Source organism: Raphanus sativus, chromosome 3 (genome assembly GCF_000801105.2).
Source record: "Raphanus sativus cultivar WK10039 chromosome 3, ASM80110v3, whole genome shotgun sequence".
NCBI classification, from domain to species: domain Eukaryota; kingdom Viridiplantae; phylum Streptophyta; class Magnoliopsida; order Brassicales; family Brassicaceae; genus Raphanus; species Raphanus sativus.
The window spans coordinates 6,758,371-6,785,474 of NC_079513.1; the positions used below are offsets into that span (position 1 = coordinate 6,758,371).

Below are 27,104 nucleotides of genomic sequence, written 5' to 3' on the forward strand. Positions count from 1 at the left end.
TCGAAGCTAAAGTAGGGACATCGAGGTCTACAGCTCAAGTGTGAGGATCCCGCGTACTGGTACGGATCTTGACAGTATGGATTCTGTTCTCACTTCTTCGTTCCACTGTTGGAATCTGTTGGGCTTTTACAAGCCCATGTCCAACTCTTTATTGTCCGATTAGTACGATATTGTCCACTTTGGGTCCGAAGGCAAAGTCCGCATGGATTTGTTTCTGGGACTCCTTCCCAAAAGGCCTCGTACTAATCAGAGTTGGACATCCCTTTATATACTAGACATTATTTGTCTAAACTTCCAATGTGGGACTTTGTTTGCATTCACAACAAACCTCCTCTCAAACCAAGTACCACATGAACCCTTGGTTTTCAACCTCCAGCGAAACTTGGCACACCTCTTGTACCGCCGTAATCACCAACGGGCCTCTTCACCTAACCCTTGTTACACCATTAGGATTTATCCACCTAACCTTTACTGCACCATTAAGACATTCACCACCTAATCCTTACAGCACCGTTAGGAATATCCACCTAATCTTGTATCGTCGTTAGGGAGAGACTTTCGATATAAGTCTCCGGCACCACTTAATCGCGAAGTCACCTTGAGGATTCTCCTCCCACAACCGAAGCTTCCAGGATCTTTGACTGGCCTCTGCTATGCACCCCACCCTTCCCATCGAAGTGGAGGTTCTTCGAACTTAAAGGGTATTTTGGTCTTTTGCAGATATTCGTCATCCCGGCTCTGATACCAATTGTTGTGAACAGCCGTCGTTTAGGTTAGAAGAAGAATAGAGAAGAAAACGTATTGAGGCAAATACCCGTTTAGGGTTTCTTATTAATGATGTGATGATAATTTACAAACCCTTAGACCCATATTTATACAGCCTCAAAAAACCCGATTTCCTTTTCCCAATAGAAATAGTAACTTTCCTAAACCGAAAAAGCATACCGTACCGCGGGGGCCTGCGGAGTGCTGGGCATTTTACTGGTACAATAGAGATTTAAGACACATAGATGCAACAAACACCACCTTGACGAAAAATCTCTACAAAACTCCTTATCCCGTCTATCTTCTGGGGGAACCTCCATTGCTTCTTAGCATTGGCAAACACGGAGCAGATTCAAGCAATGCTTGAACTTCTCCGTTGTAACAGGCTTGGTCAACATGTCAGCTGGATTCTCCGACGTATGCACCTTCTCCAATAAGACTTCTCCAGAAGCTGCTAACTCCCTTATCTTGTGAAACCTTATACGTATGTGCTTCGTCCTTCCATGATACACTTGATTCTTAGCCAAGCATAACGCGCTTTGACTATCACAGTGTAGCTGAACACCTTCTTGATCAACACCCAACTCGGATACAAGTCCTTGTACCCATACTGCTTCCTTAGCTGCTTCTCCAAGTGCCATGTATTCAGCTTCAGTGGTTGACATCGCTACAATACCTTGTTGTACCGATCTCCAGCAAATAGGTGCTCCTGCAAGAGTAAATACATACCCCGTAGTTGACATGCTATTATCAAAGTCTCCACCATAATCTGAATCCACGAACCCAATAACTGAATCCTGCACTTCTCCACCAAACATAAGCCCATAGTCACTTGTACCTCACAAGTATCTTAGGATCCACTTCACAGCATCCCAATGTCTCCTCCCAGGATTCGACATGTACTTACTCACTTGACTAACTGCTTGTGCTAGATCCGGTCTTGTACACACCATTGCATACATCAAACAACCAACTGCGCTAGCATAAGGAACCTCCGCCATATCTTTGAGTTCTTCAGCAGACTTTGGACTTTGCTCTGCTGTAAGTATGAAGTGCTTCGCCAATGGCGTAGAGACTGGTTTTGAATTCGTCATATCAAAACGTTCTAACACCTTCTCGATGTAGCTCTTCTGAGAAAGCCATAACCTCTTAGAGCTTCTATCCCTGTGAATCTCCATTCCAAGAATCTTCTTTGCAGCACCAAGATCCTTCATCTCAAATTCTCGTCCCAGTAACCCTTTCAAACGATTTATGTATTCCATATCGTTTGCAGCAATGAGCATATCATCAACATATAACAGCATGAATATGGGAGAATGGTCAAGGGACTTGACATACACACAGCAATCGTACTCGCACCTTTGATAGCCTATTTTCATCATATATGAATCAAACCGTTTGTACCACTGCCTTGGAGCCTGCTTCAAACCGTATAAAGACTTCTTCAATCTACACACCAGATGCTCTTCTCCAGGCTTAACCAAACCTTCAGGTTGCTCCATATATATTTCCTCCTCCAACTCTCCATGAAGGAAGGCCGTTTTCACGTCCATCTACTTAAGATGCAGATCCCAAACAGCTACCAAACCCAACACAGCTCGTATGGAAGTGTGTCGTACTACCGGCGAGAATATCTCGTTGTAGTCTATTCCTTTCTTCTGCGAGTACCCTTTTGCCACTACTCTGGACTTGAACTTCTTAGGTTCTTTCACAGACATCCCTTCCTTCTTCTTGTAGATCCACTTGCAGCCAATTGCTCTCTTCCCTTCAGGTAACTCCACAAGATCCCAAGTCTCGTTCTTATCCAGACTTACTGCCTCTTCCGTCATAGAACCAATCCATTCATTCCTCTCATCGCTATTAATAGCTTCATGATAGGTGGTAGGATCATCCATCTCGACCATAAGAGCATAGTTGACCATGTCTTCAAACCCGAACCTGACTGGAGCCTTTATTGCACGTTTTGGTCTTCTAGAAACCAAACTCTCCTCTGTTCCACGTTGAACCTCTTTCTGTGCCACTTCCACAGACCGCTCATCACTAACTTCATCTGGTTTTTCTGCACCAGACTCCCCCTGAGTAACTTCAGAATCCGTAATAGTCTCAATGGTCACAGGCACTCGGTCTGATATCGCCTGCTGCACCATATACTGCTCGTCAAAGACCACATCTCGACTAAACACCTTTTTCCTTGCCTCAGGATCCCATAACTTGAATCCTTTAACACCTTTCTCAAAACCTAGAAAAATGCACTTCTTGGATTTCGAATCCAGCTTTGATCTTTCATCTCCCGCAACTAGCATGTAAGCTGGACATCCAAATATCCTCAAGTTTGATAGATCAATATCTACCCCAGTCCACACCTCTTCTGCGACCTTTCCTTCTAAGGAACTTCTTGGCGATCTATTGATGAGATAGACTGCCATGTTTACTGCTTCCGCCCAGAACTGCTTTGCTAACCCTGCATTCAACCTCAAACACCTTGCTTTCTCTGCAATCGAACGGTTCATTCTTTCAACGACACTGTTTTGCTGAGGTGTTTTACGCACTGTAAAGTGCCTCTGAATGCCATGCTCCGCACAAAACTTCTGGAACTTCCCGTCAGTATACTCTGTGCCATTATCCGATCTCAAGTACTTCACCTTTCTCTCCGTCTGATTTTCTACTTCAGCTTTCCAAACCTTGAAGTTTTCGAACACCTCAGATTTCTGCTTCATGAAGTACACCCAAACCTTCTTAGAGAAGTCATCGATGAATAAAACGAAGTATCTTGATCCTCCCATAGATTGCACCCGAGTTGGCCCCCACACATCAGAATGGACTTAGTCAATAAGACCTTTTGTCGTGTGCTGGCCCGTCTTAAAAGATACCTTGGACTGTTTTCCCATCACACAGAACTTGCAAAACTCCATCTTGCAATCCTTCAACCCGTCCAGAAGACCCCTTCTCAAGAGCTCTTTCAAACCGTGTTCCCCAATGTGGCCCATACGCATATGCCACAAGGTTGTACACTCCGACTCAGAAACTGCAGCTGCAGCACCACCTACAACCACGTTCCCTATCAACCGATATACGCTTCCAGCTGTCATCTGTCCCTTCATCACCATCATAGAACCTTTGAAAACCTTCAATACTTCATCATCATCTGATTTGTACTTGAAGCCGTTTCTATGTAGCAACCCCAGAGATATCAGATTCTTCTTCATGACTGGTATGTGTCTGACATCAGTTAATGTCCTGATAGTCCCATTATACATCCGAAACTTGACTTGTCCAATGCCCACAACACCACACGCCTTGTCATCCGCAAGTCGAACAGAGCCCATGTTTCCAGCCTTGTATGTTTCAAACCACTCCCTGTTAGGGGTCATGTGGAATGAAGCGCCAGTATCCATTATCCAGGTATCCGAGTGATCACCTGACGTAACAGCAAGCATATCCGAATCAGCTGATCCTTCCGAGTCTTCCACCTTCTGAACCATGTTTGCAGAGTTCGACGTCTCCTTCGAATTCTGCCCTTTGTCCGGACAGTCTCTCCTATAGTGGCCAGGCTTGCCACACCTATAGCAGACTACTTTCTTCCCGAACTTTGACTTTGACCTTTTCTTGCTAGTATCATCCTGCTGCTTCTCCCGCTGCCTTCCTCTATCCTGACTGACATACAGCCCGTCACCTTGAGAGTTGTCACCCACGCCTGTATTCTGCCTTCTCTCATGGTGAGAGAGTAATGCTGCAGAAACTGTCTCCAGCTTTATGGTCGTTTTATCGACTGTTAGAGCTGTTAACAACGTCTCATATTGAGGAGGCAGAGAACACAGCAAGATCATGGCTTGATCTTCGTCCTCAATCTTCACATCCACACGAACCAGATCCCCGATGATTTGATTGAAGTTGTTGACGTGTGCAACCAGATCCCCGCTCTCAGACATCTTCAAACCGAACAACCTCTGCTTGAGGTATAGTTTGCTAGATAACGATTTTGACATATACATCTTTTCCAACTTATCCCACATCTCCTTACAAGTTGTGAGGTCCATCACCTGATGTGTTATGTCATCCGACAAACAGAGTCGAATCGTTGAGACGGCCTTATCCTGCATCTCTTCCCAATCATCCTGATCCATCGCTTCCGGTTTCGTCTCCAACAGAGACTTCTTCATCCCTTGCTGCGTAAGCAAGTCCTTAACACGCCGTTGCCACAGACCGAAATTTTCCTTCCCATCGAATCTTGGAACATCGAACTTAAAAGAACTTTCTCCGGTCATCCTTTAGGGTTCGCAACCTAAAGCTCTGATACCACTTGTTGGGCTTTTACAAGCCCATGTCCAACTCTTTATTGTCCGATTAGTACGATATTGTCCACTTTGGGCCCGAAGGCAAAGCCCGCATGGATTTGTTTCTGGGACTCCTTCCCAAAAGGCCTCGTACTAATCAGAGTTGGACATCCCTTTATATACTAGATATTATTTGTCTAAACTTCCAATGTGGGACTTTGTTTGCATTCACAACAGAATCGTTTCTTGTTTGGCAGCTACTGGTCAAGAATGAATATGTTTGGAGAGAAGGAAGTGAATTTTTTTGTAGGAAGGATGAGTAGTTGGAAAGTTCAAAAGAAAGAATGAATAGTTGGACAACTTATTTCTATTATGTTACTAAATCTAAAAAGTTATGCATAAAAACTTCATGATAAAATCAAAACAAATCATTCTATCATAATATCCCTATTATTCAAAAAATTATAGTAAAATGATATATCTATCTCAAGACAGATTTATCTTAAACATAAATAATTATATTATTATTAGTTTCGAATTTTTATTTTAATTATTCAAATATATAATTTGGATAAAAATGTCTTTTCATATTTAACAAAGTGTAGTTTTCCAAAAAAATAAAGAAGGTGTATTTATCAAAATTTAAACTAATTATAGAGTAGTTTTCAAATTGTCCCGATAGATTATGATCCGTGCTTTAAAGCAAAAAATAATGTTTAACAAAATTTAATTTATAAAATCAATATGTTTAAACATTGTTATTTTAGGGTATTCGAAGTTTATACAATTATATTATTTTGTGTTTATATTAAATATAAAAATATATATAGATAAAAAAATACTCGATGATAGCAATAAAAATTTTGTTATCACAAATATAGATTCTAAGGGTCAATATGACTAAAATGTTTCAACAAAAAAGTTAAATATACACTTATACGCTTTGGGTTAACTAATATAGATCTTAAAATTTAGAATTAAGGAGGTGAAGATTTGTAATTAAAGTTTAAAATTTTATAAAATAAAAAAATAAATATTAAAATTTTGAAAAAATAAAAAAAATTAAAAATAGTTTCAAAAAATATTTTCGAATCTTAAGCATAAAATTTGAAAAACAAATTCAAAAAAATCAAAAAAAATTATAAAAAGTTCGATTTAAAAACATATAATCTAAACTATAAAAAAAAATTTTAGTTTATTTATTTGCATTTATATATCTAGGTGTATAAGGGTATTTTCTCCTATTAAATGAAACATTTTGATCATTTTCCTCCATATGGTCTCTTTTATGACAAAAATTTGAAAGTAGTCTATTTTGGAAAATTGCCCTATAAGATATTACTTAATTTTGTTTTTCAATTATTTCAACTAATTTAGTTATGATTTTCAATACATGTTTCCTTATATTTTTAATAAAATCTCTGTAATTTTTTTACAACAATTCTGTAATTTATTTAATTAATTGTATGATATATATTTTGATAATTGTTTTTAATTATAAAACTTACCTTATACCAATTTATTGACTCTAACATTTAGTTATATACAATATTTAATTTAATATGAAAGTTTTAATTTTAAATGAATATAATTTTTATTTACGAAATTATAAAAGTATAATATATTAATTTAATAGATTCATGATAAATGATATTATTTTATAGTATCTCAACCACCTGCAAAAATAGTTATACTTGTTTTAATAAACTATTTGAGAGTTGAGTTAATTATTTGATTTATAAAAAAATAAAAGAAGGTTAATAAAGAGTAAACTTAAGTTTTCAAAAGAAAAAGTAAGACTTAAAGTTTTATATTCTCTGGACACAATATTAATTATTGTGTTGTTTGAGAACATATTTAGTAATATAATTTTTCCATAACAATCCTTGAAGTTATAATGTTTTTGTTAATAACTAATGACATTTAATGTAATATAATTTGTGGCTTACTGTTAGATCCAAATAAATGTTTTTATTTTAGTAAGAAAATATAAGGGAGAGATATTAATTAATCTGAGTGGGTTTAATATAGTATAAAAATGTATTTAATTTAAAAACTTACAAAAAAATCTGGGGCATGAGAATGATTATGTCTTAATAATAGAAATACTTTAGTAATAATTAATGACATCTAATGTAATATAATGTGTGGCTACATGTTTCTATTTTAATACAGACATATAAGGGACATAATATTAATTAAATTGAGTGGGTTTAACTATATAGTAAAAAGATGTATTTAATTTAAAAACTTATAAAAAACTTGGGTCAATAAGAATGATTCTGTATAATTAATGACATTTGATGTAATATAATGTGTGGCTAAATGTTAGATCCAAATAAATGTTTTTATTTTAATACGAGAAATATAAGGAAATGAGTATTAATTAATTTGAGTGAGTTTAACTATTTAATAAAAATTGCATTTAATTTAAAAACCTATAAAAATGGTTAGGTCCATCAGAATGATTTTGTTTTAATAAAATATACTAGAGTTTTATCTGCGAATCCACGTGAATATTTTTTTAATAAAATAAACATATGAAATTCTTAACAGCAGAAGAATGTAATTAGTTGCATAAACATGTTTCTAAGTTTCTAACTTCTATATTTCGATTTCCAATATATATCATGTATCATAGAATGAAGGTTTAGTTTTCTGTAATTTATTAGTTATTCATATTATGGTTAGATATTAAACCAATAAAATGATCTATTATATGAGATATTCGTCAATTAAATTTTTTACTGTATTAACATTTTTCTGATGTATTTAAAACATTAATTACTATGCTTATATATATATTTATAAATCTATTTTTCTAAAATATTTTTTAACTCAAATCAAATGTAGTTCTTTTTAAATAAAATCGATATATAACTCTCTAAATTCTTTATACACTAAATAAATTCCACTTCTATGTTTTATTTTGAAGTTAAATATTAAATTAAAAGTTATTTTTGTATTCTTATAGTTCAAATATATATGTGTGAATTATATTAACCATCAAATAATTTAACATATATTTGAAAAAAAAAATTTAACATATATTTGAAAAAAAAATATTTATAGTTTATATTTTATATGTGAAATGAAATAATATCAGACCTCTCAGTCTTAAAAGTTACGTGCAATAAATGCCTCTCAGTCTTACACAATGAGATGGAATGACTATTTTGGGTGACCTTATGTATGAGAGACATTAAGATCCCCTCGATTTACTTTGAGACGGACTGCTCAGATTTAGTGGGTATGACTACGAGCCCGATGGACTGACCACCTTTTGATTAGGAGATTGATGCTTTATGAAGTTTACATGATAACTGTGAGAGCATGAGACTACTTCATATACCCAAAATCGAGAATGGTAGAGCGGACCAACTAGCGAAAGAGGCTGAGAACATAGGTTTTATCTTCTCACATATAGATTAGACACAGTAAGATAGAAGTGCTCTTCGAATGAACATCTCGTCTAACCAAAAATTGATTTAAAAAAATTGGTAGCCGTCAAAAAAAATGAAAGAAATAATATCATAAATATATAACATTTAAAGTTTGTATATTACATTATTAATAAATCTGTTTAATTTGTTTGTAAGAATTGGTTAGAGAATAACCCGGTTAAAGAGTAATCCTATTAGAGAATAATTCTAAGTTTGGATAAAGAGTAGTCTAGCAAAACAAATGATTTTTGGTTAATTAATTAATAGTTATTAATTCTGTGGGATAATTTGTAATTATTAGGATGAAGTAAGGGTTATTTCTAAAAGTAAGAGTTATTTCTAAAAGGTACACCACTAATGTGTCAATTGACACTATGCGAGCTCGACAATTCTCACTTTTGAAAACCGAACTGAATCTAAGAAAACTAAAAAGAAAGCTCGACACTAAAAAAAAATGTATCTACTTTCCAGTGGGTTGCCTTCCACCAAACGCTTATTTAACGTCATTAGCTTGACTGAGACTCTTGAACAATCGGGGGTGGTTCATCCAGTTGCACAATGTGATTGTCTTGAATATTGGTTTTCGCCCAATAGTGTTTCACCTGTTCCCATTCAAAGTGAAATCCTCGCGTCTAGATTTCATTTGGAAAACATCACCATATGGTCTGACCTTTTTGATCGTGAGAGAAATTGACCAACGAGAACGCAATTTCCAGAAAACAATTGTAAACGAGAATTATGCAGAAGTACATGTTCATTGGGTTCTAAATACCCAGAGATGATATTTTTATCAAATAGAATTTTTTTGCTCTTTTTACAGCTTCGAGAGTTCTCATAGGAATGGTACATGATCTCATGGAACAAATTCAGCTGTATCAAAAGCCGGTCTTTTCTTGTCTTTTCCACTTTCTTCTCTAGAATTTCCTTGACCTGACGGTTAGAAACTTCCACTTTCCCATTGATCTGGGGGGTGATAAGGAGTAGCTACATGATGGTGTACACTATGCTTCTTTAGCAGCTTCTTAAATACTTTAGTGAAAACTACCATCACTTATAACGATTCGACTCGAAGTACTCCAAATCTGGAAAATGATGGTTTTGAACAACTTTAGGACCACATGTATTAACTTAAACTTGAAGTAACTCGAGTTCCAAGTTTCCTAATTATATTCGAGTTATAAGAAATTGGGAAATATACTTTATTTAAGCGATATCTAAATAAGTTAAATTTAATGAGATTAGGAATAATATATCTCTAAATAAGGAGATGCCAAATTGTAGCATAACTTATGAGTTTGAGATCTTGAAATTTTATTTTTCCTAAAGATAATAAGAGACTCATTCTTGTTAAACATTTAAGTTTTTAAACTCAAGTTTCTATAATACAACATTCTTTGGGCTGGCAATCGCCTCTACCGATTTAAACATGTAGTCTACATCAACCAGAATGCACTTATTCCTGTGAAAAGTAGGAAAAGGACCCTTGAAATCAATACCCCAGAAGTAGAACACTTCTACCTTGTATAAATTTTGTGGCATCTCGTGTCTCTTGCTAATGTTCCCTCTTCTCTGACAAGCATCGCACTGAGATATAAATCGTTGAGCATTCTGAAACATGGTAGACCACCATAAAACTGCTTGAAGAACCTTAGAAACTGTCTTGAAACTAGCAAAATTTCCATCATATTCAGATCCATGGCAGTGGAAAATCACCTTGGGAACTTCAGACTCAGTGATGTGGTGTCTGTATTCACTATCAGAGCATAATTTGTACAAGTAAGGTTCATCCCAATAGTACCTCCGGATCTCTCTCAAGAATTTCTTCTTGGCATAATTTATAAATTATCGAGATTGACATCACCAGCAAGGTAATTTACATTGTCGGCATACTATGGTTTATCTGAGTTAGGGGCAGTCACCGGGTACATCCCCAAACTTGAATTTTTACTTTTGGCAAATACTATTTTCGTCTGCAAAGGGTGTCAATAGACAATAGTGTTGTTGTCGATCAATACCAAGTCCTTGCGTGGATTCTTATGTGTTTCCGCCTAAGTGTCGATCAACACAGAAGAGGTGTCGTTCGACACTATCTTCGTGACCATGCGCACGCTTCCGATAAATCCATTTTCGATCATGTGGACGTTTTCAGTAGGTAAGAAATCATCTATAGGAACACCATCTTCAACTTTGATCCTTAAAAGGTGGTCAGCAACTCCATTTTTAATTCCTTTCTTGTAAATCATTTATAGTGCCAATTTAGCCTACTTTGAAAAGGCATTCTTTTTTTTTCTTTTTTTTTTTTGAAACATTGAAAAGGCATTCACGAGGCTGGATTTATGTGCTAAATTTTGCTTGGTCCTGGATTGGTCATGCTCACTTGATCATTATCACGTAGTGTTAGTTATCCCCCTACTTATACCGACAAACTGTTAGAGTACAGTAATGATTAGTTCTTTGTGGTATTACTGAAATAAGAAGCATGACAATGAAAAATATCAAAAATAATGTTTTATCGATCTCGGGAGAAGAATTACAACATATTGATATATAAACCTTAGTTCTATACGTCCACTTCTTAGCCAAAGTGTTAAATGTTCAATTCCCTCTTTTAGGGTTTTAGGATCTCGTATATATGTAGTCATTGGCAAAATGTATGTTAGATTTAACCATATTTTGATATATGGAAGATCCTATTTTATCTAAAAGTTTTCCGTATCAGTATGGACGCAAGACAATCACTTAATTTGGAAGTTAGAACTAGAAATCCAGAAGCAGGAGGTCGGTGTCTTGCTATAACTAGGAGAATGTGAATGAACGTAGGAGAGGGATGCAAAGCTTCTTCAAAATTAAATTTCAGAATTCACACTAGAGCTGTATCCGAAGAAAAGAGGGTTCCGCGACTCCTGCAGCAACAACATTAGCTTTGAGATATACAAGTGATGAAGGATGTGATTTTTTTCCTTTTTTTACATACATTTCATAAGGAGATGTAAGCGGATCAAAAAAATTCATAATAACATCTCTTTTCACACATTATTTTTTTTTTTTTCCCAAATTGAAATTCATTCATAAACAAACTGCGATTGTTTCATACATAAAGCTGGCGGATAAAAATCCCCAGAGACAAAGAACCCAAAGAACATGCAGCTGAAACCCACACCGGGGCACCTTTCGTACAAAGAACCCAAAGAACAGGCAGCTGAAACCCACACCGGAGCACCTTTTGAACATAACTTTAACAAGACAAGGAAACTAAACCACACACTAGGATTCAATAAACTAAAAAAAACCGCACAAAAGAACACGACAAACCAATGCAAAAGACTTCCCAAGTAGCAGGTATCAATGATCTGGATACATCGTTGCTGCACTCTCGGCACGCCAAACGATACAATCCACTTGTAGAACCCGAAGACACCGATGCACCTTCTCAACCCGGATTTATCGTTGCCGCCTATGGCCTGCCAAACGATACCATCCCACACTCGAAAACAAGAAACAAGGCTTCATAACCCGACAAGATAGATCGCTTCACGATCCTCGGAACTTTTGGATAAGGATTGAACGCACTCTTTGACGTCCACTTCACACCTAGATAGAAGCCCACCATAAACCTTCACACAAACAAGCCTCGACGATCGAACCCCAATACAAATACAACCATTGACCACCAAACCGACGAGAGATCACTGCTACCGCCACAAAAAGAGGAGAAAAATGCATCTGAAACTGTCAAACACTACGCAAGAGACTGAGGCCACAATACGCCAAGCATACCGCAAAACTACTATCTAAATTCCGATAACAAGACACAGCAAGAGGATCGAATAAGTACACCAAAGCCAAGGTACACCATCAAACCGTCCATACTGTAAGACAGGCACCGAACATCACCGTCCGGATCGAAAGGGCGGGTCTCGACTTTGGAAACGAAGCAAGGCACACCAAGTCGCAGCTACCAAGAGAGCCGAGTATATGTTACCGGAGCAACCACGGGACAGACACCGGCGCTGGGAAACACGTCTCCACCACGCAGCACCGGCAAGAGCCTCTTCTCTAGTTGACTACTCTACCGTCGCCGATCTAAACCGTACGTCGAATCCGGGAACCAACAAACAGACCTCTTTCCACCGTCTAATATAAATCATCTCCTACAGTCTCACCGCCATAGATAGGGGTAGATCTGAGGTGAAGGAACAGTCTCACCACGCCACGCGCCGTCATCACGAAACTACCGTTGGAGATCTAGAAAAGGAAAATCAGATCTTTACAAAAGTTTCAACCCTAGAAGCCGACTCCCATCTCCACTGTCCCGCTGTGAGTCTCGCCGTCACGCCATAGAAAGCCGTACTTCGTCACCATCAGCCGCAAAAGGCCTCTGGTTGAAGCCTCGACAAGCACAGAGTGACTTGCATATCGACCAAGGAGAGCAGAGGAAGAAGAGAGCAAAGAGAAAACAAGGATAAAGAGATGAGGGGAACGCCTCCGGTTCCGTCGAGACGGCGACCGGAGCTAACTCTTCAACGACGGCGCTGTTCTTTTATTCGTGAGAGAGGTGACGCTAGGTTTTTGAACATCTCTTTTCACACATTATTAAAACACATATATTATAAATAAACATTATGAAAAATACAAAAAAAAGAAGTGAAATTAAATGACTAGGAAGTCTCAAACCCCTTGAACGATATAAGACATTAAATACGGGTAAAAAAGCTATAGGTAGCAAACTTGTGAAGGAAAGTTGAAACCATAAACTGTAAACGAGAGAGCAACAAAAGGTTGTTATTATATGGCTAACCCTTCTGGATATCTGCAAGCGGTCTCTTATGGTCCAAGACGATAAGGACCATCGCCCATGTAATGACCATCCATGTATAGAGCTGCGTGGTGCGGGTGCTGTAGACCATCCATCACCATAAACTGCATGTCTTCGGATGGTTTCCAGTGACGTTTTCTTTGGTTTATGAACCAATTGTTGATCTGTTTCTGATCTAACCCCGTTGATTCCGCCAACGCGACCTTCTCTGATTCCTGCCACACAATATAAATCAGAACCATATCCATATCATCATCACTTTTGTAGTAGTGAACATTGTATAAAAGCGGTAGATTTAGTCATAAAAGGTAAATGATCTTTGTTTCAATCAAAAAAGATTGATGATATTCAGACCATGTTATAAAATAAAGTCTGCTGCTTTGAACAATTCTAGACGATTAAAGAATATTAAGGCCCTCGAATAAGGAAAAAGTACATCATAACATTGTTTCCAAGCATACAAAATAGTGATATACCATGGAAATTGTAAAGCAAAATAATTACGATACTCTCTTGACAAAAAAAATGATACTCAGATCATTCAGTTTCTTTTGTAACACAAAATATTTTATGCCAAAACAAAATATGCCCCTCTAATTTTCAGTTTATTTTGGCGTTAGACAACTGCTTTCTCCCAAAACACGAAGCATCTCTGTTAGTCACGGCTAACTACATAATCTGACATATCTTTTTTTGTTAAACTGAATTGTATCTCTCCTCTGCCAAGTCATTTGTACATATCATTAGAAGACACTACAAGAACATTGAGTATTCATAGCACACCGGTATAGCATTTTTTTTTTGTTTTTGCTATGGTTTAAAACACGCGGATTTATCTATAGCGTTTCGTTTTAATGAAACGCTATCTTTAATTAAGGCGGAAAAAAATAATTCAATACGCGGCATATATTTTTAGCCAAGTGTTTTCGCAGTTACTTAATCACAGCAAAACCAAATTAAAACTGTTACGAAAACCAATACGCGGGATAAACAGAAAATTTTAGGTTTTTCCCATCCGATAATTTTCTAAGGCAAAAAAAAAGGTTTTGCCTCTCAGTACCTCAGTTCTATCGAAACCTCTTCCTTCCGCCTCTCTCTCGAATCCTCTAATTACACCTCTCTTTTCTATCGAAATTAACACAAAATCTGACACTCTTTGATTCTCGAATCCTTCTTTAGCCTCTCTCTCTCGAAGGTTTGATTTTCTCAATTTAGGGTTCTTCGATTTTGTCCTAATATTTTGAAATGATTTTGGGTTTGAACCTGTTTCGAATTGATTTTATATGCACTAATATACTCGATTTAGGGTTTTCATCTGATTTTGAGTTTTCGAGTTAGAGTTTTCTTAGATCTATTACATCTTTTTCCATACTGCTCGATTTGTTCTAAATTTACTTTTTCTGATTAACTTTTTCTGCAGATATCTTATCATATCAAAGGATTTTTGTTCTTTCGATCTTTTTTAAGTGGTGAGCTTCTCTTTCCTTCGATCTTTTTTACTAAATTTTTGTTCTCTGTTTAAGTGTTTTTACTTGCATATATCGTGTCTGATACACCAAACTTCACTCGTGTCTGAGGACATTTGGAGCTGGTGCTTTTTGTAACAATGGACAAGAACTGGGTTTGGAAACCAAGGTATATATGTCTTTACTTTTTCTGTTTTCATTTGTTTGGTTAAGTAAAAAAATACTGAATATGAGTTTCGAAATGTTTGTCACGTACAGGGCTAGCCTTGAGTATCAGGAAGGAGCAATAGCTTTTGTGAAGGCATCAGCTTTGAGATTGGGTCATCCGAGTGATTTGTTGTGTCCTTGCATTGACTGCCAAAACTTGTGTCATCAGCCTACAGATACAGTCGTCGATCAGTTAATCATCAAGGGTATGGATCAGAAATACAAGAGGAAGGATAGCTGGTTTGAACACGGAGATGTGTGGAGTGATAAGCCATCAGATAGCGGAAGTGAAGAGCATGAAGCTTATGACTTGTTCAGAACAGCTTTCTTTGATGGAGAAGTTTCACAGCCCCACACCGACGATGAAACTCGAAGATGCTGAAACTCCACTATACTCTAGTTGTCTCAACCACACGAAAGTTTCTGCAATTATGGCCCTTTACCGCATTAAAGTCAAGAGTGGTATGTCTGAGAATTACTTCGACCAGCTCCTGTCTGTAGTTCACGACATGCTTCCGAGTGATAATGTACTTCCGAGATCAACAGATGAGATGAAGAAATTCTTGAAAGTGTTTGGTTTTGGATATGATCAGATTCATGCCTGCACAAACGGCTGCATTCTTTACCGTAAGGAATACAAGGACATGACAAGCTGCCCAAGATGTGGTGTCTCAAGATGGGAAAGGGATAAGCACACTGGTGAGGGGAGGACATGGATACCAGCCAAGGTTCTGAGGTATTTTCCCATCAAAGATAGATTCAAGAGAATGTTTCGATCTAAAAGGATGGCTGAAGATTTACTTTGGCATTCCAACAATGCTAGTTCAGACGGTACAATGCGGCACCCAGTAGACTCTATAACTTGGTCCAGTGTGAAGGATAAGTGGCCACAGTTCTCTGACGAAGCAAGAAACCTCCGGCTTGGACTTTGTACAGACGGTATGAATCCTTTCTCAATCCAGAACACAAAATACAGTACCTGGCCGGTGTTATTAGCCAACTACAACATGCATCCAACAATGTATGAAGTCAGAGAACATTATGTTGACTTTGCTGATCCCTGGACCAACTGCGCCGAGCAACAACATCGATGTGTATCTAGCTCCTTTCATAGATGACATGGGGGATCTGTGGAATGATGGTATTGTTGTTTTTGACTCGTTCAAGAAGGAGAATTTCACACTAAAAGCAATGTCATTGTGGATTGTCAGTGATTATCCTGGATTAGGTACACTAGCTGGGTGTAAAGTCAAAGGGAAACAAGCATGTACTGTCTGTGGAAAGGACACACCCTTTAGATGGTTGAAGTTTAGTCGAAAGCATGTGTATCTGGGCAATAGAAAGAGGCTGCGACCTGAGCATCCTTACAGACGAAGAAGAAATGGTTTGACAACACAGTTGAGAAAGGGACTGTATCTAGAATTCAAAGTGGAGCCGAGATTTTTGAGACACTGAAGGATTTCAGAAATAATTTTGGGAGACCGTTAGAGAAGAATGGGAAAAGAAAAAGAAAAATTCAGTGTGAAGATGGGGTTATTTAAGAAGATGATGAATACGAAGAAGACACAGAACATTAGAGGTGGAAGAAAAGGTTCATCCTCTTCGAGTTACCTTACTGGAAGGTAAATATTCAATCTAATTTTCTTAATATTTTGAATATTTTTTCAAAATTAATAACAAAAATTGTCTTCTTTATTAGGAAATGCCGGTTCGTCACAACATTAATGTCATGCACGTGGAGAAGAATGTCTATGATGCTATCATATCTATTATGATGCAAAATTCGAAGTCAAAAGATGGTGTGAAATCAAGAAAGGATCTGGAAGATATGGGGATTCGAAAAAACTTACATGTTCAGCTCAAAGGGAAGCGAACATACTTTCCTCATGCTGCCTATTGGTTGAAGAAAGATGAAAAAAGAAGATTCTGCAAGGGGCTGAGTCTATTTAGGGGACCAGATGGATATTCTGCAAACATAGCCAGTTGTGTATCTGTGGAGCCACCCACAATTGGTGGATTGAAGTCTCACAATAATCACGTTCTTATCCAAAATCTTCTACCAGTGGCGTTGCGAGGCTTACTCCCAGATGGTCCACGGATTGCAGTTACAAGGTTGTGCAGCTTCTTTAACAGACTTTGTCAGCGAGTTCTTGACCCTGAGAAGCTACTATCTTTGGAGACTGAGCTTGTGGAGACAATGTGCGAAATGGAGAGGTATTTTCCACCAGCCATGTTCGACATAATGTTTCACCTTCCCTTACATCTGGCAAGGGAGGCACGTTTGGGTGGTCCAGTACATTTTAGATGGATGTATCTATTTGAGAGGTACTAACTGATTTTATGTTTTGGTCTTGTCTTGTTTTATGTTGTTGGGTAACTGACTAAATGCTTGTTATGCAGGTACATGAAAACTCTTAAGGCATTTGTAAAGAACTATGCAAGGCCAGAAGCTTGTATGGCAGAAGGATATTTAGCTAGAGAATGTATAGCTTTCTGCTTAGAGTTTCTACATAATTATGTACATGTTCAAGCGAAAGTAAACCGGAATGAAGATGTGGAGACGAATGTTCTAACACTTGAGGGCCGGCCATTTCAGAAGGCTACTGAAGTAACCCTTACTGATAAAGAGCGAAACATAGCCCATCGATATGTTTTGATGAACATGGCAGGGATGAATCCATATGTTGAGTAAGTTCAGTCTGAATCTTTTTATTCATTTTATTTTTTGTTTGGTATAATCTAATGTCATGTTATGGTTTACAAGGATGCATTTAGAAGAATTGCAACTTAATGATGCAAGGTGTGAAAGAAATGAAACAATTCTATGGAAAGTTCATGCTGAGAAGTTCTCGCAGTGGGTAAAAGAAAAGGTATACTGCTCTGTTGTTTTCAATATTGTAGTGTACAATATTGTTCTTAAGTATTTAATTCCCGTTAACCGCAGATCCCTCCCAACTCAGAAGAGCATACTAAGAGGCTAAGATGGTTGGCTTTTGGACCACGACACACTGCTCAAACGTTCAAAGGTTATTTCATCAACGGACATCGGTTTCAGACTGACTTATGCGGAAGACACAGAACAGTGGAGTTACTTATGAAGCCTTCAGCATGTGTAGATCCAGTGCCAGAGATACTGCACATAAGGCGGATATGGTTGCATTCTACGGAGTTATTAAAGAGATCATACTGCTCGACTACCATATGTTTCAGATTCCACTCTTCAAGTGCAAGTGGGCGAACAAAGGTCACGGTGTGAAAGAAGAGCAAGGATTTACACTGGTGAACCTCCAAGTGAACCAGGCTCCGTATATGCAAGATCCATATATTATGGCATCCCAAGCAAATTATATCTTCTACGCTAAAGAAGATGGTTCCTCACCTTGGTATGTTGTTATGAAAGCACCACCTAGAGGGTATCATGAGCTAGAGACAGAGGAGGAGTTTGTTGCCGCACCTTTGACAATTCCAGAAATTGAAGATTATGAAACCAGGGCTCTGATGACGAAATTTTTTGTGTTAGAGATGACTGTGAAGCAGTCTTAGTAGTGGAATAGTTGGTTGAAGTTATGTTTGCTGGTAGTTCATAGAATATTGGTTCTGTTGCAGGTTTGCTAAATGGCAAAGCAAGGAGATGCAGTAACTACCCGACGCAGTCGACGTCAAGCAGGCATTCCACCAACACCTGCGGTGACGAAGAGTAAAAAGCAGAAAAAACAACGACTTGTTTTGGAAGACAAAGATGATTACTTAGAGCATGTGGGTACTTTTCAGATAGAGAATACACAGCCTGAAGAAGAGAGGACGCAGCCTCAGGACAAGAGGACGCAGCCTCAGAACGAGAGGACGCAGCCTCAGGAAGAGAGGACGCAACCTCAGGAAGAGAGAACGCAGCCTCAGGACGAGAGGACTTACATGTCTGAAGAAGAGATTGTGCAGCCTCAGGAAAAGAGTGTGCAGCCGCAGGAAGAGAGTACGCAACCATCTAATGGAGAAGCTCAAGATGATGAGACAATCACCAAAAAGAGAACAAGAGGTCTAACAAAGATGCGTGGAGTTGCTAAGCAGCCAGAGGAAAATGTTGACGTTGAGTTCAACTCTCTCAGTGAACATGTTGGCAAAGGATCTGTAACTCTGTCATCATATCTTGGACCTCTAGTGAGAGAGCATATTCCTGTACTACTGGATGATTGGAGGCACTTCGATGAGAAAACTAACTACGTACTGTGGGAGGAGATTCAGGTACTATATATGGTCTAATTTATCATACATTATATGACAGAGCAACTTATGTTTTAAATTTCAAAATATTTCAGGGAAGGTTCAATCTGACAGAAGATTGGCAAAAAGCTTGTGTTTTCAAGCAAATGGGTTGTATATGGCGAGCTTCAAAGTCAAGGCTTGTTACCCAAGTACGAAGTGCTAGTAGGACAGCGTTACCTACATTAAAACCAAGCAATATCCAGTCAATGGCAGAATGGATGAAATGGGTCAAGAGTAAAACTACTGAAGAATTCAAGGTTCAGAATGTTTAATATATTTATTTGAACAGATATCTTTAAGGAATATTGACTTTCTGAGTTTCTGTGCAGGTTCACAGTGACAAATATAGGGAGCTAAGGAAGGCGCAGATACCCCACACCACCAGCCGCAAAGGAATGATTCGCCTAGCTCATGAGATGGTAATGTGTTGCTACTCCATATACTGACACGGTGTTGGCATTTTATTAATGTCCCATTTGTACTTGTAGAAAAAAAGAGCACTGACCCTACCAAGGTGACTAGGAGTAAGATTTGGGTGGCAGGACACACTCATTATGATGGAAGACCTGTCAGGCCAGAATTTGCAGAGACAATTGTAAGTGTATAATGAGTTGTGGACTTAGATCATCAGTCAATATTGACACAATTTTGTTGTGTATCAGGAACAAATAAAGTCAATCGATACTGAAATGGGATCCACATGTAGTAATAACTTCAGAGATGATGCTTTGAGTCAAGTCTTAGGTAAAGACAAGAATGGAAGAGTCAGAGGGATGGGCAGAGGAGTAACTGCTACAAAGCTAGCTTTCATTCAGGCTAGAGACACGCATGTGATGAAGCTTGAAGAGACACGGGTGGAATTGCTCAAGAAGATTGAAGAGCTGCAGACTGAAGTTCGCAACATAGTTAAAGACAAAAAGGTTATCTAATTCTCACTCTTCTCTTGATGATGGTAGTTTTGATATTAATATCAGTTACAAATTATATTTTATTGTCAAAGCAGTGTGATGATTCTGTAGCTGAGACTACAAGTTCTAGAAAAGTAGTTACGAGGTGTCAGCTAATGGATTGGTGTGAAGTAGGTGACGTTGTTGTTGCAGAAGGAGAGTTCTGCTCAGCTGAACCAATGTACAAAATTGGTCGTGTTCCTCTTGGACCTGGAGCAGCAGCTGTTGTTGTCAATTCTGTAACAAAGACTGATGCTTATGTATGGAGGCCAACCACAAGTATATTCTCAGTTGGACAAGCATTGGGTAACAAAATCGCTTGGCCAGCTGACAAGATCATTCTGGATAACGCAGAGGCAGAGCTTCAAACTAGTGCTTCATCGGTAAACAGCTTTTTCCTCTAATCTTGTACGAATTATTTTTCTGTTTGAATTCTGGTGTAACACATTATTCATGTCTTAGTAATCACCAGATAAAATACTCATCATAAACTGGACTTGCGATGATGTGATTGCTGAGGGTGGTTTGTTATCAACTGATCTTAAGCAATTGGTCGACAACATTCCACTTGGACCCAATGCTGCTGTTGTCAAGGTTGAAAAGGTGATTAAGAAGGAGGCTTATCTGTGGAGACCTAGTCCTGAGATGTCAACCATTGGTGATGCACTTCATCTCAGTATCGCTTGGCCAATTCAGAAGATATATATGATTAACAAGTCACCAAATAGAGTTTCGCCACTATCTTCTTCACCTCGGGTAAACTTCTTGAACATTTTCAATAGTGGAGTTATTAAATTTGTACTTATGCTTTCTTTGCCATTTTCGGTGACAAAGTGTTACTAACCGCTTGGACACCGCTAAATCAAGTCCAGAGAAAAAGTGCCTCTTGTTGGATTGCAATCACTCAGGAAAGACTGTAGCTGAAGGCCGTGTTATCTCCACAAATCCAGAGGATAGAGTCCACTTTGTCCCGTTAGGTGAAAATGCTTGCAAGATCTTTGTTTTAGTGGCAAAGATTGGAGATGCAAGAGTTTGGAGACCAAATGCAGAAGTTGAATTCATATCCGATGCTCTAGGTACGACTGTGGCTTGGCCTAGTGACAAAGTTAAATTTGTCTGATGCTTGTATGTTTAATAGCTATGTTTAAAAACTTTGGTATGTTTCTTGGGAAGTTTGTGTTGTTGAACATGTATGTCAATAGGATAATGTTATCTTTTAATGTTTAATATGAATGTTTGGTTTTATGATTTTCTATATATAAAATTTATTATATTGCTTTTAAATTATTGAAATTGTGAACGTTACAAAAAGCAAAAAAAAATGAAATCTGTAAAAATATATGATATGGGATAAATATCGGAAACATAATGCTATACTATATTTTTTTAATTGCAAAAAGGAAATCGCTATATAAATAAATTATATCATAGCAGAGGCGAAAAGCGCTATGTTAAGTGGAAGACTATTATCGTGGCCGATGAAACAGCACACCTAATAACGCTATGGTATCCTGCGATAGCATTTTTCCGGCGAATTAATACTCGTTTTTTTTGTAGTGAGACAATATATAAATGTATATTAATATATTTTATCAAATAATATTAAAGACTTTTCGCCATCACCACATTCGGTTTATTTGTTTAATTTATATATTTATGTTAATATTATTATGGATTCTCTACATTCTTCGATCTTATAATCTGTAATTTTGGATTCTTTAACTAGAACCGCTAAAAAAATCTTATGAAATTATACTATATTGTTATTCTATTCTAGTTCTGGTTTTCTAAACTAACTATCATTTGAATAATAAAATACTTTTTCATCGTAAAAAAAAAACTTCAAACTTTTTAGATATATGCACTTAGACTTCAAAAATTATTTGACAAATTAGTAAATGATAAATATTTATATCAGTAATTTATGTGTTATGTGTATTTGTTTGATAAATGTATATACATACGTTAGTATATATATACATTATGAAATATGGAACGCATGAGGGTTTGAACACAAATGAACCCTGCAAAGAGCCTAATCGGCCTAAGCAAGGCCATATAGAGAAAATCAGAGGAAATAGGAGATTCCCAGCATCTACACTGTTTTCCAAAAGATTGGTTCTAGTATATATATAGCAAGTATATTTTATAATTTTGAAAGCATAGAGAAATGAGAGTAAAATAATACGTACAGAAGGATATGGCCACTTGTAATGCAATTCCCACCACGTGAGAAGCTTCTGCCTTGCTTCTTTGGGAAGTTTACCTTTCTTTTTTTTCTTGGAGAGTTCTTGCTTTAGACTGCTCAAGTATCCACTATACTTCTTCAGCAAGTGATTCTTGAGTTCCCGATCTTCCGCCCTGGGGTCTATTTCCGGTAATTCTGCTTCCCCTCCACTGTTATTATTCTCTTGCTCTTCGTCTGATGATTCCATTCCTTCACTTTTCCCATCTGTTTTCAAATTGTACCTTTTCATCAGTCTTATATTTTGATTCATAATTCAGGAGCAATTAAGTCGTACTGACCTTGTTATAAAAATTTGAAACATTTTTGAATTCTGGAATGGAGAATACCTATTTGTATTTATTTAATTTTCATAATGAACAAGAAAAAGTGCTTGTGACAGTAGTACTTTGGGCCGGGTAAAAAAGAAAGACCAAAACAAGCCCCACCCTCTTTGGATGGATTCCACAATGGGGAAAACAAGAACAAATATGCACATCTGTTTGCAGCCTACGAACTTCCAACAATAATGCATTCCTAAAATATTAATTATTATGTATTTATTATCTTAATTAACATTTGAATGTCTTAGATAAAAAAAATTTAACCAAAGCATAGTCATTATTAATTTTGTTCGCTTATAAGAAAATTTATCACAATCTAATAGTTACAATACTTTCCCGGGAACCAAAGAAGTACGCGCCCGTGTTAATTATGCTCATGAAATTCATCATAAGCCCTACCTTGACACTACATTTTCTTTTCTTCAATCAATGGTTGGCATATGCATGTATATATATTTGTGAGTTTAATGACATTTACCAGGATTGTTGAGGATGTGAATGGGACCCTGACACAACATGCTAATTTGAGATTCAATACGACGTATATACTCCATTGCTTCTTCAATGGGCCGTGTTAGCTCCTCTTGATATTTGACCAGCATGTCACAGTATGCTTCCTGTTGATAAAATTTACCATACAAACAAAATTTAAGACTTAACATATATACTTGAAGAAACGACCCACTACAATTTTAATTTGATAGTTAATTTAACCATAAATTGATCCAATTCAGGGTCTCTAGACAGCGCAGTCACGGACGCGATTGGCCGCTGCTGCCTCGTCTCGAACTCTTTCCTTGCCGCCGTAATTTTATCAACTACCTCAGGTGGTGCTCCAATCTGTATAGGCCACTCGTGAACATATTTATATATCATCTCGTTAGTTTAAACGAACAAGAGTGGTATAACATATCTTATTACTACAAAAACAAAACGAAATCCGGTGCTAAATCTATAAAACCTTCTGGCAGTCTAAGTAGGCGTGTAGGAGGGTGGGGTAGTGGGGATGAGCGATTATCTTAGCTTTCATGGATTCCGTATCATTGTTGTTGTTGTTGTTGTTATCTTCTTGAGTATTGTGGATTGCTTTCATCAACATAGAGTAGTGATTGATTCTTGAGGAGCTTGCTTCTGATTTAACAGATGCGTTGGTAGGCTGATCATGATCGGATCGGAAACAATTCTCAGTCGTCGTTTGAGGAAGAAGAGAGCTCATATGTGGGAATAACATGTGTTGTTGATGATTGTTGTTATGAGTATTATTGTAACCAGGACCGTAATTGGTATTATTGCTGTTGGTTGTGGTGTTATCATTTTTGTGGGAAGAAGAGATTGGAGAGTACAAGAAACTTACTCTATGAGGAGTGGATCTGCTTTCATGTTGATATTCTTCCATACCCAGATGAATAAAATTCGAGAGAGAGAGAGAAGGGAGAGAGAGAGAGAGAGAGAGAGAGAGAATATAAAAAAACTAATGTAATAAAAATAAAACCCTAGAAAATAAAGGAATTGGTGCAAGATGAAGGGGATGTATGTATTCTTTCTTTTGTTCTTATTTCAATCAAAGGTCGATGTTAGACTATAACCTCATCAAATCAAGATGACTAGACGACTCATATCTACGAATCAGAAAGGTGCTTCATACAAAAAAATTGTGAGGTGAAGTTGCACCCAACAAAACAAAATAAACTGAAAACGATATATTTTAGGGAAGAAAAAACGAACTAGGTATATAGAATTCGTCAAAAGTGACAGGGAAGAGAAGAAATTATAAAAAGGTGAGAGAGAAAGAGGAGAGAGAGGTTAACAATAATGAAGAAGTTGGGTGGGTTGAGTGGATTGTTGACAAGACGTCGTTTGCTTTGGTGGCAATAATAAATATTACAAAATTAAAATAAAGGTAAAAGAGAATGGACAAGAGATAAGGCAAAGGCTTCGCTTCTTTCCTTTGTCTTCTGTTTCCCTCTCATAGGCTTATTGGAGTATAAAAAAACTGAAAGTTTATTTCTCTTCTTTTGGGTCAAAAACTAAGTTTGTTTTTTTGAAAAACTAAGTTTGTTTTTTTTTTCCCCAAAAACTAAGTTTGTTACTCTATGATATTCATAATGTAGTTAAACTCTAGAATTAAGATATACCCTCACTGTTTTAATCAACTAGGTCTTCAGGGCTATATCAGTACCGATACTTATTTGAGAAAAAAAAAGAAGATAATATTTGTGAACCCTACCTACAAGATGATCTATTTATGTAAAAAGATTGGCTGATGTGCATGTAGTTGTAAGCAATTTGTAAAGCATATTTAGCTGTTTAGAGAATATGATCAAATTATTAATTTCTGATTTAATATTTGTATCTCGTTTTCGGATAGAACTAGAAGATTGCACGAGAAACAGAGGAAATAAGAAAATAGAAAGAAATAGAAATATGCTTCACTGGATGTTACACGAAGTTCTATCAGTTTCAACTATTGGCTCTATGATAAGACCATGCCACACACACTTCTTTCAACATTTGTTCTGTTCCACGGTCAACAATCAATTTTATATATATTCATCTCAATATATATATTGCTCTATTCCATGATTCCTGAAACCTATAGAGTAGAACCATTTTATGCAAAATGAAAGAAACGAAAATCCTAGGAGTCTAAATTTAAAACATTCAGTCATCGAAACTTTTTACAATTATTACATCAGTGATATAGGGCGGAACTTAAATTATGAGAGTTTTTGTTGACAAAAGAAAATTTATGAGGGTTTGTATTTTTTTGAGAAAATGAGGGTTTGTATTGCCTAATACAAATTAGTAGGAGAGCCTTAACCAGATTTGTTCAAATACCCGAAGGCCATCTTCTGTCGGAGGAGTTGCCTATCATCTACGAACACGACTTAAGAGAGTTTAAGAATTATTACTATATACATAGACAGAGGTTTATGGACTAGTCTTTGGGTATCACTAAACAGTCAAATCTCGTTAATCCTTTCTATTTAACATTAGGTAAATTGGGTATTTTCAAGTATTTTTAGAAAGTATAAATATTTGTGTACATGATTTAGTATCTGAAATTCCAAAGTTCACTAAACAGTCTAAATTCATTAATCCTTTTTTATTTTAAGTAGTTTTTATCAGTTTTTTTTTGTAACTCGGATACTTCCATATATTTTGAAAAATGTTTTGGGTAATTTGTATATTGATTAAAACTCAATCCGAAAAAAATAAAACTGAAATGTATCTGATAATTAAAAAAAATCCAAATGAACAGGTTACTAGAAACCTAAGAACTGTAAAATTGATCCAAACCTGAATGAATATTCAGACGACCATTTTAACACAGGCACTAGCTCCATTCGGCCAGAGTGTTTTGTTCTTTTATATCTTTACTAGGTGTTTTCACACACCATGTGTAGAAATAAAAATTTTAAAATTTAAATTTATTTTAAAATACAAATTTTGTTAATTTTTAGTTTTATTATTTGCTTACAATATATAATCTTAATTTAATCATACGTAAAACTTTAAGATTAAAAAAATATTTTTTATTCAATGTATATTTAGTAATATATATGTATATATTTAAAATTACAATTTTGAAATATTCTTTAATTTATATCTTTTTGAAAATATATTAAATCAAACTTTATAAATATAAGAGACAATTTTATTAAGTGTATAATTATCAAAACATAAAACTAAATAATTTTCTAAAATTTATGGATATTATAAATAAATTAATATCTATTTATAGCATTATTATTTATTGCTATATTAATGATAATCTATGAGTTATTATCATATTTTAAAAACTTACTAAAAATACAAATCAATAATAAATGTAAATGTCCATGTCATTATTTTAAAAAAAATATTATTTTAAAAAAATGCATAGTATTTTGAAGAATTGTTTTTGTAATAAAAATTATATTCTTATAAAAATATAGCTAAATAATATTTCGAATTTTAATTATTATTATATTTCTATTTAATTTATTATTTATTATTATATTAATTTTGATATATAAGTTATTACCATATTTTAAAAACTTACCTTCAATATAAATCAATATTAAATGTAAATATGTCATAATGATTTATAAGTTATTACCATATTTTTATAAATTACCTTAAATATAAATCAACACTAAATGTAAATATCCAGGTCATAATTTACTTCAAGTCATGTCATTAATGTTAGTGTGCCATGTCATTATTTTTCTTTCAAAATTAATATAGTGATTACACATGTCAAAATCACTTCTCAAATATAGACTAGGGGATATTTAAATTTAAGCTTTCTTTATCAGATGTTTCTAATTAATTATCTATGATATGCTGAAATATTTAAATCATAAAAGGCCCTT

The 27,104-nt window shown here is 36.2% G+C and overlaps 1 protein-coding gene across 4 annotated transcripts; it reads right to left on the reverse strand.

The window, feature by feature from the left end:
* Positions 1–13,072: 13,072 nt before the first annotated feature.
* On the reverse strand, positions 13,073–24,511 carry LOC108847237 (homeobox protein knotted-1-like 1). Of its 4 annotated transcripts, none has more exons than XM_018620426.2 (6): positions 23,708–24,511; positions 23,461–23,598; positions 23,225–23,363; positions 22,371–22,630; positions 15,021–15,141; positions 13,372–13,513 (listed from the first exon to the last, which is right to left on the reverse strand). In XM_018620426.2, exons 1-5 carry the CDS (start codon positions 24,140–24,142, stop codon positions 15,025–15,027), a joined length of 1,089 nt encoding a protein of 362 aa, XP_018475928.1. In that variant the 5' UTR covers positions 24,143–24,511; the 3' UTR covers positions 13,372–13,513; positions 15,021–15,024. The 4 variants fall into 4 exon arrangements, with proteins under 4 accessions (XP_018475926.1, XP_018475927.1, XP_018475928.1 ...); XM_057006510.1 differs by lacking the exon at positions 15,021–15,141 and adding an exon at positions 19,377–19,408 and having other exon boundaries at positions 13,373–13,513; positions 23,708–24,509; XM_018620424.2 differs by lacking the exon at positions 15,021–15,141 and having other exon boundaries at positions 13,073–13,513; positions 23,708–24,506.
* Between the last annotated feature and the right edge of the window lie 2,593 nt (positions 24,512–27,104).